General features: G+C 37.6%; 1 protein-coding gene across 10 annotated transcripts in view; it reads left to right on the top strand.

Annotated features, from left to right (window-relative positions):
• The window catches only part of WRN (WRN RecQ like helicase), a 107,380-nt gene extending 94,409 nt beyond the window's left edge, over positions 1–12,971 (top strand). For 8 of the 10 annotated variants that reach the window (XM_037055325.1, XM_037055323.1, XM_037055326.1 and 5 more), the window contains 3 exons: positions 4,496–4,719; positions 8,318–8,407; positions 10,774–12,971. In XM_037055325.1, coding sequence (XP_036911220.1) covers positions 4,496–4,719; positions 8,318–8,407; positions 10,774–10,893 — 434 coding nt within the window. In that variant the 3' untranslated portion in view covers positions 10,894–12,971. The remainder of the gene's footprint in view (positions 1–4,495; positions 4,720–8,317; positions 8,408–10,773) is intronic. The other 2 variants (XM_037055328.1, XM_037055331.1) reach the window with 1 other exon arrangement.
• Positions 12,972–14,542: the final 1,571 nt, after the last annotated feature.

Consider the following 14,542-nt stretch of genomic DNA (forward strand, 5'->3'; position numbering starts at 1 on the left):
AGATTCTATTATTTGGCCAAGCACCGGCAGCATTTATTTTATTGGGCTGTGGTGAAGAATCAAGATGCTGCTAATTGCTTTCCGAATCATATCGTGGTAAAGTTAACAGGATGTTTGATTTCGAAAGGAAATTGGAAGCCATCACATTTTCACTCCCCTTCTCCCACGCTGTTTCGGAGATAGGAACCTGAGGCCCGGAGCCTTGATTGACGTAGCATCCTGTTGAAGTGAAAGACAGCAGTGTTTCTTCGTACCCCTCCCTGTTACAGTTGTGCTGCCAACCCTTTAACACAAAGAAATAGGCAGTTTCCAATACAGACGGGATTTGGGTTATAAACCTCCAAGTGATGAGTAAAATAAACGTGCTGAAGTATGTTCAGTTTACTATCTCCATATATCTAATATCTTTAAACATTCTCTAGTGTGTCTAGTATGCTCTTTATTCTGAATTTAGAACCTAATTTCTTATGTTACAACTTTTTAAATTAAAATATATTAAAATCAAGCAGACTGTATGAACATGAAAACTTCTCTATTTATAATTGCACAGCCTGATTCAACAACTACTAGGTAGATGAGAAAAGTATATGTAATCATAGTGACTAAAACATTAGCTAGAACATTTGTCTTTACTACTGTGTACTTACTGCAAATACATTTTCATTCAGAGATAAATATTAAATTGACATTCCACAAACAATGTGGGATATTTTTAAGCACTTTTTCGCTTTCTGTCAGTATACTATATGCATGTTGTACATATAGTATGAAAAAGTATATCGTTGTGGTTTGCTTCTGAAGCCAAAATTGACACAAGGTACAACTGTAGGAACCATGAGCTTCAAATTTTATTTCATTTGATTGTACACTTATAGCCTGTGAGATATCATTTATTGATGTGAAATTTTACTTTTGAATTCTTGTTTTGCCTTGTTAAAAATCCATTCTTTAATTGGAGAAATGTGTTATAAATTATAATAAGAAATGAAGCTATACGTCGTGTATTAATGTTTCAGAGATGTTATATTTATCTTTTTTAAAAACTGTAGTCATATTCCATAATTTGGTGTTTTAATGAACAAGTTTAATTGGCACTTACATTCCACACAATGCTGAATTTAGGATTTTCTATATTTTATTATGGCATAATCTTAAACCTAAAAATAGAGTATTGGAATCGATAAATTATATCTAGTTTGCTAAGTAGGATTTTGTCCTGGTAAACTTAATATTTAAAGGAATTCTGTACCTTTTTATTTTTTTAGTTTTTCCATGTTTATATAATTTTAAGCTTCTATGGAATTGAAATTCTAACTATGCTTAATAATACATGAGGCAAGGTATGTAATGAGGTATCTGGATAATATTTTGAATAATTTCATTTTCCTATTTATGTGCTTGTGCCTGGGAAATTGGGGGTGGCTTCCAAGGGCCCTGCCACAGAAGTGGGGGTGACGGGGTCTCTTCTGAACCAGTACACGGGCTGGGCCTGGGCTCGTTATCTTACTCTCCAGCAGGTAGTTCCAGCACTTGCGCTGCGTGGAAAGTTAGGGCAGAATAATGTGCAACTTTAAAGTTAGACGCCAGTTTTTAATTGGCATATGTATATTGTAGGATGACTTTAAGATAAAAATATGAAGAGCACTTACAGAAATGTGTAAGTAAATAGATGAATTTTCTAATATCTGAAAATTGTATTCTAGTTACAGTATAACAACTGTACATTTATTAAATCACTAATAATAGTTTAATACCAAAGGCAAGTGTTTATGCATCATAATTTTATGAAAGGAAGGCATTCTAATTTTAGAAATAAATTGCCTCAATTGGAATAAATTATCTTATTTTTCTTTTCAAACTAATTCATTTAGCCAGGTGCAGGGGGAGGGCTGGGGAGAAAATGCAGACAACTGTAATTGAACAACAGTAAAGTAATTAAAAAATAAATAAATGAATAAATAAAAAGGACAATGTAAAAAGCACTTGAATAAGAATATTTTTGAGTGATTGTAAGAGAACTTTTTTTAGATACATTAAGTCCCCCATGTATTAAAATACTTTGAATGATAAAAAGAAAAAAAAATTTACCCAATGATGCTGTGATAGGACAAGATTATGTGGATGTATCAAAAAAAATTAGTTTCTAAATTTTACATTTACAGTATGCTGAAACTAAGGATGTATAGTTTGTTTACCCGATATTTAAATACCCACAGAATAAAATGAATTTTGTACAATGTAGGGTATTAGTTGGTTTGCGCACAGGGAAACCTGAGTGGGTTTTCTTGAGCAGTGCTCTGCAAAAAGAAATATAGTAAGAGCCACATATGCAATTCTAAATTTTTTGGTAGCTACATTTAAAAAGTAAAAATAAACAGATGTGATTAATTTCAATTATGTAATTTAATTAACTTAATATATTAAAAATGCCATCCTTTCAACATATAGTGAATATAAAAATTATTAATTCCATAGTTTTAGGGTTTTTTTGTACTAAGCCTCTGAAATCAGAAGTGTATTTTGCATTCACAGCATATCTCAATGCTGATATAAATTTTAACTTGAAATACTTAGTTTTTATTTAGCTTTCATAGAATTGGCAATTGAATAAAGTAAAAAGATACCCAATGTGTGCCAGACATACTTAAAATTTTTCTGATTACTGAATCAAGCATCAGTTTTTAAATTTAAGGCTTATTTTTAGTTTTCAATGAAGCTTTTAATGAAAAATTCATAAAATAACAGTTTCTCATCGCTGTGCATTAAGACTGCACGCTTTGAATGGAGCGGTCCGTTGTCAATGAATTGCTCTTCTATTGTATTTGAGGGCTGCATGCTTGGCTTAGAATTATTTAAAATTAAAAAATTGAGTTCCTCAGCCGTTTTAGCCAACCAGCCACTTTTTAAATGCTCAGCGGTGGCATGTGGCTAGTGGTTATTGTATGGGACAGCACAGTCACAGAGGCACTTGGCACTGTGTATCAGCGGTTGGGGCCTTTGAACTGGAGACCTCACTCCCGGGGATCCAGAAAGATGGAAAGATGTTTGTATTAAGTAAAATATTCATCAGAACATTTTTTCCAAAGAAAAATTAAAGACATATGAAAGGGAATGCAAAGTAAATTCTGGTGGATACATGCAAAAGAAGATGATTAAAATGATAAAGTAGTAAATGCACAGACTTTCAGTGGTATTAGTGCGGTTATGTCCAAGGGACAAATGAAATTTTAGTTTGGTTGGTAGATATGATAGTCACCTTGCTGATTTTATTACATTTAGAGGTAATCTTTCCAAGGTTTTGATTAGCATCAGTGTTACATTTTAAAACTTTAAAATTAGAAACAGTACAACCCAAATAATAAATAACCACTGTTCTAATATCTATTAGCTGTTACTTTCTCTTCATGTTTCTTTTTTTCTTAACCTGCAGTTTTATTTGGAAAGTCCTAAGCAAGATAAGAACTTTAGAAGAGTATAAACCTGAAAACTGTAGTAATTGAAAGACCACCTTTTTAGAGTGTCATTTAAAAATATTTGGTCTGATTGTTCACTTGAATTGGGTATCAGAAAGGTTTTGATACCAGTTTTATAAATTACATGAAGATACAAGTGAATAGGTTCTAAGTTGCTTAGTTTTACCATACTCCAGGGAATTGCAAATGACTGTGAACTTGGAAGGAAGTACTTGAGATATAAATAGTGGGCACTGGCATATCATCTGTAAATGTCTGAAGAGACCCACATGGTCTGAATCAGTTGTGTTGAATTATAAAAACTAAAAATTCCTTGATTCTGAAAATAAGATACACCTTTCCCAGAAAACTAGTTTAGTTACTAACATGCATTTTAAGTAGTGTTTTGTTAGCTACAATGTCCATTGAAAAGATCTTTTTTCTTGGCATCTTACTAACAAGTGTGAGTAGCTTCTATTTCAAGAATAAATTATCTTCAAAAAACTTGATGGAACTCGCGGCATACATAATTCCTTTAGAAACAATTCTGGAAAGGGTGGCTTTGATTCGCAGACGGTGTGAAATGTAATTCATGCAGACTTGATGGCACTGACCTGATTTCGACCTTGCAGGTAAGGGGGGGCAGGAGTAAGGTGCATATCGTACCCCATTTCCATTTCCATCGAGCTGGTGGCATTGGCGAGGGGACATTTTCTTAGGCCACCTTCCTCCAAAACATTCCACCATTTCCAGCTCATAGGTTTCCTAGGATGTGCTGTGTAACTTAATTTTTTTAACTTTGTATATATATATATTTTTAAGATTTTATTTATTTATCTTTAGAGGAGAGGGGAAGGAGAGAGGGAGAGAAATATCAATGTATGGTTGCCTCTCGTGTGGAACTGGCCTGCAACCCAGGCATGTGCCCTGACTGGGAATCGAACCACGGTTGTTTGGTTCGCAGGCCCATGCTCGATCCACTGAGCTACACCAGCCAGGGCTGTGTAATTTATTTTTAAATCTTATGTTTTCATCCTTTACAGAGTTGAGCAAAATTAAACTAATTAGAATGTTTGTTCCTGAAAACATTGACACGTACCTTATCCATATGGCAATTGAGATCCTGGGAAATGACTGTGACAACAGACTGTTACGCCAGCCTTCGTGTGATTCCAACAAAAAGAGATGTTTTCCCAACTCTGGAGAGAGCTGTTCAAGTTCTAAGAGAAGCAAAGAAGAAGCAGGCCGTGACGGCAAGGTGTTAATTGTATGTAGAATTTTCATAAAGTGGCACTGCGTTCAATTTGCATATTCTAACACTTAGAATCCTATATTTTTTAAACTGCCATAAGTTCTGATACAGGGTTACTTTTTAAATCTTTGTGCTGTATTTCTGTTGCTTCTCATAAATTTGAGCTGAAAAAAGTGATTTTTTAAAAAGATCTTATTTATTTATCTTTAGATGGGAAGGGAAGGAGAGAAGGAGAGAAATATCAATGTATGGTTGCCTCTCATGAGTCCCCTGCTGGGAACTGGCCTGCAACCCAGGCATGTGCCCTGACTGGGAATCGAACCGCGATCGTGTGGTTCACAGGCCCACGCTCAATCCACTGAGCTACACCAGCCAGGGCGAAAAGTGACTTTTTTAAGTGACAGAAAAGGTGAATATAGTTTGTAGTTTGTCTTTTTAGCTTATTGTGTAGAATGTTAGCTTAAACTTTTTCTCTACTTCGTATTATATTGCCTGGAAATTTTCTTTCATAGGTGTAATTCATACTGGCTTAAGCGTATGACAATTCGTGTATTTAATGAAACAAAAACCAATTCTCAGTACCTCCCAAACCGGCTTGTCTTTCACGCTGTCATCGCTCACACGCTGTGGCTCTCACAGCGACGGTCTCCGGTCCAGGAGCTCTGTAGCGTGTGGGCCTGAGTGGGTCCCAGGGCATCTTCAGCATGAGCAGAGAAAGGCCCTGAATTTAGTGTTATTTTAGAGGGTATATTTTATGAAAATCACGAGCTTTGAAAATTATTTCTGTGTCTGGTGTGAAGAAAATACTATTCTATGACAATGTGACTTTATTAAATGATTGTATAAATCTGAAAGTTTGGCTTTCAATATCTTCCAGGTTTAAAATTACATGACTGTGTGATTAATGTTTGTGCAAACTAATAATTAACTAAAAAGTTATTTTAGCTCCTACTGGATGATAAATTCAGCATGGTAGTAAGTGGTTGACAATATCTGTGGTAGAGAATGAAGAGCTTCAGTTTTAAAGTAATCTTTGTAGAGTTTCCTTTTCTCGCTAGCTTAGAAGTCAGGGAACTGGTCTTATTTAATTCTGTACTTCAGTTAGGTTTGTATATATTCTTTTCTAGATAACCTAATGAAATTTGATTTATTGAAACTCTTTACATTATGTTGATAATCGAGTTAGCTGTAAGAAGGGCATTAAGGACAATATCGGTTGGGTGGTATTGGTGAAATGTGGCTTCCATTCCCAGCCTTGTTATTTCTGAAATCTGGACCAGGTGTCTAAGACCTTATATTTCCCCAACTTCTTGCCTATTAATACAGGAAAAGGTACAACTTAATTTTTTCTGAATATTGAAGCAACATTTATGAAAAGTGTTATTGTAGCCACACATTACTTTTTTGCTTTTTCTCTACTGAAATAACATCAGATGCCAACAACAGAGTGGGGAGATTTTGGGGTGGGCAGGTGGTACTGGATTTAGCCTTTTTTTCCCAATTTAGGAGAACAAGGATTTGGGGGGCTGGGAAGTAGATTAAGAAGTGAGGGAGCCAGCCCAAGTATTTTTTTCTTCTGCCTCTCGGTGTAGAAAATGTCTTCAGTACTGTCTCTTGGAGGCCTGGTTTCAGGGTATTGCACGTGTTAACATTCATCGTCTCTACTGACCTTGTTGAAGGCCTTAGTGTGGCTCATCTTACCATTCCGAGGCTTCTGATAAAGAGTAATGTCAGAACAAGTTGTGTGTGTTCTGACATTAGTTGGTGTGTTGTTAGATTTATAACTATGGTGATTGCTATTAATATAAAGGTGCAGTCTTGCCTGTGTTTAATGGAGGGAGGTTATTTCTCAGTATTTTATAGTTATAAATTGATATACAGAAGTACACAGTGGCATCTTTAAATGTGTAAATATTTTATTTCAGAAAGTTTTCTGATAGTTTTGTTTATTTCAGGAAACTTTTCTTAAATTTTATTTCTTATTTCTAATTCTTTCTTGAGATTTTTTTCACTCAGTTTTGAGTTTTTTTTAACCTTACAATGTTCTTTTACATTTTGAGTCATTTTCTTAACGTTTTTCAGCTCATTTTGAAAGGTTACAGTTTTATTCTGTAGCTTCGAAAGCCTTACTGGGTTATGGGACTTGACCTTTGCTGTTGCTCATTTTCATGTGAAATTAATTTTCCTGCATTTTCAAAACAAGGCATGATTCAGCATAGTTTTCCCCAGGGCACAGAGCTCTCTCTTCTGTTGTCTTATGTACTGTTCAAAACAGGGAAACTGGGTTTATGACACACACCCCTCTGCCGCTTTCACCTGGACTTCCTCTTCCCTTTGCCACTCTCATGCCTGTCCTGCCTGGGCTGGGTTTCTCACCCCAGCAGTTCTCGGGAGTGTGGGCCCTTCTGGAAGGCGGCATGGCCTGGTCAGAAGAGCTCATAGGAGCCAGCTGCTGTAGCCACCTAAGGGACTGCTGTAGGCCTCTTTCAGACCCCTGCAAAAGCACCCCCTGCCCCATTTCAGGTGCTGTTCTCAACTTAATCTGTCATGCTTTCCAGTGTGTACCTGTGGGCTGTTTGGGGCTTTTCCAGTTCTCAGGCACCGCACTGCTTGCCTCTGCTTTCTCCCCTGTGTATGCCACACCACACAGGTCTTTGGCTGTTGGTGGTTTGTTCTCACATGATTATAGTTTCGATTTCCTGAGGGTACCTTTAACTTTCTTTCACTGTAAATGTAGAGGATGCTAAAAACATTTAGAAAAACTAAATGTTTTTCTATTTAGTTTCGTTTTAATGCTGGGATTCAGAGAAATTTAAAAAACTATGCTGGTGTTTCTACCATCTTCCAGAACTCTCTCCTCCTATTTCGCTTTTTTCCTTTTAATTTTCTTGACTGCCAGAGAGAAAGACAGAGAGAGAGAGAGAGAGAGAGAGAGAGAGAGAGAGAGAGGAAAGAATCTCCCACCCTGTCACTGAGTTTATAAATTAATATATATAGTATTATTTACAAACAGAAAAACACTCAGAAAACATTATTGTAAGACACTCAAAAATTACCCTATGGGTAATATTATTAATATTCAACACTTCAGAGTAATAATTTTCATAATTTTCTTTTTGATTAAATGTATTGGGTGTGACATTGGTTAATGGAATTATCCAGGTTTCAGGTGCACAGTTCGGTGGCACATCATCTGTATGTTGTATTGTGTGTTTACCACCCAAAGGCCTTTCATCACTGTATGTTTCGCCCCCTTTACCCTTTACTGTGTCTCTTCCACCCTCCTTTCTCTGTGTGATCACAGCACTGTTGTCTGTGTCGGTGAGTTTTCGTTTGTTTTCCTTATGCATTTGTTGTTTTCAGTTCTGTATCCCACATACGAATGAAACCATACAGTTCTTGACTTTCTCTATCTGACTTATTTCACTTAGTGCGATATTCTCAAGATCCATCCATGTTGTTGCAAAAGGTAGTAATTCAATAAGAATTTTCTTAAGCTTTGCTTTTTTAGGCATAGTTTTTTGAAAAAGAAAATAGTGCATGCGGAACTATTTTGTATGCCATAAAAATATTAAAGACTAATGGAAAACATCCTTGTGATTTTTCGCTGAAGGATAAGAGTCACAGAAATTCACTGACTTCTGGGAATCAGCCACCCAGTGATCCAAAAATAGAAGATCTCTTTACAGATTCACATTTACAGGTAAAGTCAATTTAGTGACCGTTTTTGTCATAAATATATTAGGTTCGAAAACTAATGTTTAGATATATCTTTGTTTTAGATGAAATTAAATATGAATACAACATGTTTCTCTATTTGCTTACATATATATATATATGCACATACAATCAGCTAGTGAGTTAATGTAATGTTTTATATGCTCAACTTAATGATAATAGCTTGTTAATAGAATTTAGAGTATCAAAAAGATGTACACATCACCTTAAAATGTTATCAGGATTGCTGGAACCTTAGTCTTCCACGAGGAAGTCGTCTTGGACAGGCTTTTGTTAGGGGGCCTAGACGTCACAGTTCAAGTCCCCCAGACACTTACTGTGAGACTCAAAAGACACAGTTGGTGTGAGTAAGCTGTTCCTCTTTTCTCCATGAAATAAGATCATTATTGTCATTATAGGAAAAATGCCGAAGATCATGCTGTACAGAAATGTTACAGGCAATAAAATTCAATGTTTTCAGGATAATAAATGATATTAGCTACCAATTAGTGAGGGTCATGAATAAATCAGAATGTGTTTTGATATTTCGCCTTTATGCTTATTTAATTCTCCAAATAGTCTAGTCACGTTATGTGCTGTCAGTCTCATTTCCTGCGTGGTAAAACTGAGGTTTTAATAACAGGCGTTGGGGTCACATGTTCAGCAAGTGACTCAGAATTTAAACCTACTTCTGTCTGGTTTCAAAGTCCCTGCTTAATCCGTAGCATTTGGCGACAACAGGACTTGGGGTTTTTTTTCTTCTGCTCTGTCACTGTTCAGATTTCATGCTGTGTGTTACTTTTTGTTATAATCTAAACTATTTTCCTTCCTCTAAATGCACTCCAGGGTCAGACTCTATTGTAAGCAACAGTCGTTGTCTGGCTATGCGGGGTTTTGATATTCAAGTCTTTAGGGATGAATGATTTTTTCTGGGCCAGTTTTATATCTACCCACATGCCTGTTATCTGTGTTACTTTATATCCCTAATGCTTATTATTTCTAAGGCAGACATTGTAATAAATCTGATCTGTTCCCTGTGAGGAAAGAGGTACTTGGGAGAAAGGGTGCCTTCTTCAATCTTAACCATTTTTTAAAAAGCCTTTGTTGAAGTATGCATAGTCCTCTCCTCTACACTGGATTTCTTTAATTAAGCTGGAACAGCTAACAGTTTTTACCTTTTTTTAGTATAAGTTTTAGAGTTTTTTTTGCCAAGGATCTTTTACTTTTCCCCCCATCCTTAAATATTTTGAAACCATTTTTAAACATAGAAAACATACTAAAATAGCAAGCAGTTAATGAAGAATGTATAGATACAGTCTTCATTTTTGAAATGGAATAAATCATACGTTTGTACCTTAGGCTAACAGACATGATACCTTAGATGAGGCCACCTTATCATAAAGTCCCTCAAACAGTTTCAACAACCACATTAACTCTGCTGGACTCCAAGGTGGACTGATGTCGGAACGACTTCTCTGTCGTGTTAGTTTGAGAATCTAGTTTGAGCATCTGGTCCTCAAACTAAGATAACACAAATTAACACCATTTTAGGCTCAGGGCACACTTACCTACTTAAAATTGTTTAGTCTTTTTCACATGGAGATTGTGTAGTACACAACCACTGTCTTTGGTTCTTAAAACGGTTTTTCTCAGAGACGTTTGACTTAGGGTTCTGACGCCTCCTGTGGGGTGTGGTTCCCCGAGCTCATGCAGTGCTGTGTACGGGTATCTTTGTCTTTTTTTCTCAGAAGTGGATCTCTAGTTTTTAACAGATTCTCTAAACGTCTGTGAAATGATAAACAACTTCTAAAATTTATTCAGTGAAGCTGTCTTAGTGTCTGTTGTGTCTTGGTACCTCTGCAAGGAACTGATGATTGCACCCTCCCCAGTCCCTCTGCCGTTACAGATGCGCGGCAGCTGCGTGCTTTTCAGAGGCAACTCTGTGGGCTCGTGTGTGCTGGTGTGCGCACGTGCATGCACACTCATGCCCAGGCAGCCCGACTTCCTTAGAACGTGAAATTCACCGCTTGGGTCACCCCAAAGCAAACGCAGCAGGGGACAGAGACCTGGAATGATCCCTAGTCCTTCCCTTCCCAGACGCGTGTTGCAGCCGCGTGTCTAAGAATACACAAGCAGATGACACGTAGATTGCCTGAATTAACGATAGAGCGATTTTGTATCTCTTTTCTTAAACTTGCTTTCTGACCCAGAAATAAATTTGAAAGGTCTCACTTTCTTGTTTTATTTGGTGAGGGAAAGAAGGTGGGTGCATATTTGGTAATGTGTTAGTGTCGTTTCTGACACATGTTTAACAGTGCCGATATTTCCTTTTCTGTTTTGTTTTTCTTACAGACATCTCCTGAAACTTCAAAGAGAAAACTGCCTGCATGGTTTGCCCAAGGAAGTGTGACCTTATCCGATATCAGCAAGAAGTCAGTGGCCAAAACCAAAAACAAGGGTCTCTTCAGTTAAACTGGCAGCTGCCCGAGGATTATGTTTGTCTTGCTGTGCAGAGGCGCTGTATTTTGTTTCTGAAAAGACTGGGGAATGACATTTCAGTTTAAAAATTGTTCTGATCTCCAAGTAAAACTCACCTGTCCGTTCATCAACTGGCGTCTTAAAACAGCCTGTGTGGTTCCCTTCCGTTTGAGTCATCCAAGGGGGGGCTTCATAGGGTTCTGAACGAGTCTCCTTTAGGGTTGCTTTGAGAAACGTTCGTTGCCCCGCTTTCTAATCTCTTTATTTCAGGTGTGTATTTGGGAAGTGTGATGTGTGGTGATGGGGTAGAAGTAACGGATCAGTTGTCGTGTGGTGATGTGTGTGTGTGATGCAAGACAGATTCCGTCTCGTGTGGGAAGAACGTAGGAGGCTGTCTCGCCGTCTGCAGACAGTGCCCCTCTGCCCACGGTCAGATGCTGTTAGTGCGCCGGTGCCGGAACCCGAAACGCTGGGCTTCCATGTGAATAGGGAAAAAGAATATAGCGAAGGAGACCGGCTGCACTAGAACATGGTATTTTCTACACGATTTCTATTGATTTTTAAAATAATAAATTTAAAAAATGTCCTTCATAGTGAATGTTATAAAGGTTATATATTAATCTCTTTTAAGCTTTTGTTTATTTAATTACCATATTGTTTGAGGATGTCAGGATTTGATCCTAAAATCTATTTATGTAGCACATATAACTGAAATATCTAAAACCTGTACTGTTGATACTAATTTGGGTAAACCATAGTTAATATAGCTTTAAGCAATTTACCATATGGCCTTCCTTGACTTTTGTAAATAAAAATTACTCTGATTAATACATAAGAAATACATGATTGTTGTAGAATTAGAAAATCCAGAGAAGTGAAAAAAAGAAAATAAAAATCACCAGTAATCCCACCAGCTAACCCCCTTTATGACATTTGCCATAACTTTTTAATGCAGTTTTTTCTAAGTTTGTTACATGAAAAATACATGAAAGAATTTTCTTTGTAAAACATTCAGGTTGTAATTAAAACATGAAAGTGCCAATACTCCTGTTTTCTCGCATCCCATTGCCCACCCTAAACCAGGTGACTTCTGTTATATGTGTGACATGTGGTTCTTCAGTCATTTGTTTTGCATTTACAGGCCTTCGCTACCCTTTGAGTGGGGTAGCAAATTCTTACACATTCTTACCTTTTTAAACACAAACGAGATCATGCTATGTGCAATTTTCTACACCACATTTTTTTACGTAATATGTCGTTAAGCCCTTTCCATTCAGTATATATTGGTCTCATTGTTTTTTACAGCTACAGACTTATATTCTAAAATTTGTATAATCCTTTTTCTATTGGTCATTTCTGCTTTGTCATTTTTCTATAGTAGATTGTTTTTAGAAGTAAAATTAGAGTGAAACCTAAACACGTTGTTTGTTGTATTTCATTTGTATATATGCTGGACATTTTGGCCATTAAATAGTCTTCCACAGAATCTTGTTCTGTGGCTTTATGTAGTGTAGTGACCCTGTAAGTGTGATCTGCAGGCCATCAGGACTCCCTGTAACCCTTTCAGGGGCCACCAAGATGTTACCTGCCTTTTGTGTTATGTTGATATTTGCAATGAGGGTGCAGAGCGATGGTGAGTAAAACCACGGGCGCTTCAGTGCAGAGCAAAGCAGCGGCGCCCAATCACTGTTTCTGTTATTTCCCAGTCCTTTTCAGTATTCTGCTCGACGCAAGGCAAGTTCGCGTAGAGGTCCTCTGCAACCAGAGTATGAGGGTCTTCTCTGGGAAAAGCCCTGCTTTGATGGTTTGGCTTGTGAGCTGAATTGGTTACTTTTTTTCCCCACGGAACACCATTTTTTACCAAAAACAATGGCTGATGGAGAACTATGATTGGTCATTTGGACTTGGCCTTTTGGTGGACATTTCCTTTCAGAACTGAACAAAGTCAACCTCTCACTTCAAGGAAAACTGATAATTTGTTGCCAATGATAAAATTTGAGATTTCTAGCAAAATTTATAATTTTGGAAAACTTACGTCTGCCACCAGGAGTTTGACAGCTTCCCATAACACAGACTTTCCTACTGAGATGGTAGGGTGTGTTTCTTATTTTTACATTGTATGATGATTTTTGTCAACAAGTAGGAGCTCTGCATAACTCAGTGAACCAGTATGTTCTGGAGGGTTAACACAAGATCTTACGAAGTCATGCATCGTAAAAGATTTACTCCAAGTGCACGATGGACCAGCAGATTGTAACAAAGCAGAGTATGAAAAAGTCATTTTGAGTTGTACACTGCAACCAGTCTTTAAGAATCTCACCCTTGTCCAGTTCGGATGTAGTTTCAAAGAAGAATCTCTACAATTATGTGGAAAGGCTACCAAAATACTCTTCCCTTTTTTAACTGCATACCTGTTTGAGGTCAATCTTTCTTCACAGACTTCAGCCAAAACAGCGCATGGAAACATCTGAGGGTCCAGTCTCTCTGTTGGACCAGAGACTGTCACTTTTGTCACCCGGGGTTGGGGTGGGGCAGGGTTTCACGGATGTGTATTGATGTTACATGTAATGGATTCACTACTGCTGTTTTAAAACAATACATATTTTAAATTTTTCCTCGGTTTTGATGTCTACAAATGGGAAGTAGTGGTAGCTGTTTCCTACGTTAACAAAAGCTCTTTGGGGCCCTTAATAATTTTTGAGAATATGAAAGTAGAGCACGATGTCTAGGAGGTTGAAAACTGCTGATATGGTATTTTATTATATAGACATCTATGAATTATTTAGCTGATTTCATATTACTGGACATTAAAGTTGCTTCCAATTTTTCTGCTATTCTAAGCACAGCTTTGAACATTTTGAAATGCAAGATGGTGTAGTCCCATGCCAAAGATGGAGAGGGGGAGAGAAAATTAATTTTTTTTATGTAGTAGAATTTATGCCTTCTCAGCAGGCCTGTTTGGGTGGGTTTAGGAGAATAATTCTTACCTGGGTGTGCAGTTGGCCCTGCCACCTCAGCTAAGCTAGTCTTTGGCAACTGTTTGGAGCTGGGTTAGGCACGTGACCTAAGCTGTCCAATCACAGTGCATCTCAGGACTTCCTGAAGTGGGAATGCTGAAGCAGGTGTGTTCTCTTTCCCCTGCTGTTCGTACTGAGGAGGCATGAACCTTGGGAGCGTTGGGGCACTTTAGGACCGTGAAGAATCATCCTTCAGTGGAGCTGACGCTGAGCCAGGCAGCGTAGAAACGGCACCCAAATCCGGCTGCTGGTGACATTTCTGGGCTACCAGTTCATGCCTGTTCTAAAATCAGACATCGCTTTGCATATTTCATATACACGAGGCATTACATTCTCTTATGTAAAACCTGTTTCAATGAGGGTTTTTCTTTTTTGTTTTTAACTTCCAAGTATGTGCAGTTGTCACAACAGTGGTCGGATTGATAGAAAGACCCTCCCACAGACACAGAAGATGTAAAGTTTCTTTAATGGCAAAGAATGTAGAATCTCACAGAGATCGTTCCGCAAAGTAGATGACAGGGTGGCATGCTCCTAGGCAAAATCAGAGGCTTCTAGATCTCACACATTCTCCGGTTTTTTCACAAGTTCCCTTTGGGGTGTTTGCACCCTCACTTCTCCCTGCCCCC

This window comes from Sturnira hondurensis, unplaced genomic scaffold (genome assembly GCF_014824575.4).
Source record: "Sturnira hondurensis isolate 20B ecotype Veracruz unplaced genomic scaffold, ASM1482457v3 Scaffold0008640, whole genome shotgun sequence".
In the NCBI taxonomy this organism is placed as follows: Eukaryota; Metazoa; Chordata; class Mammalia; order Chiroptera; family Phyllostomidae; genus Sturnira; species Sturnira hondurensis.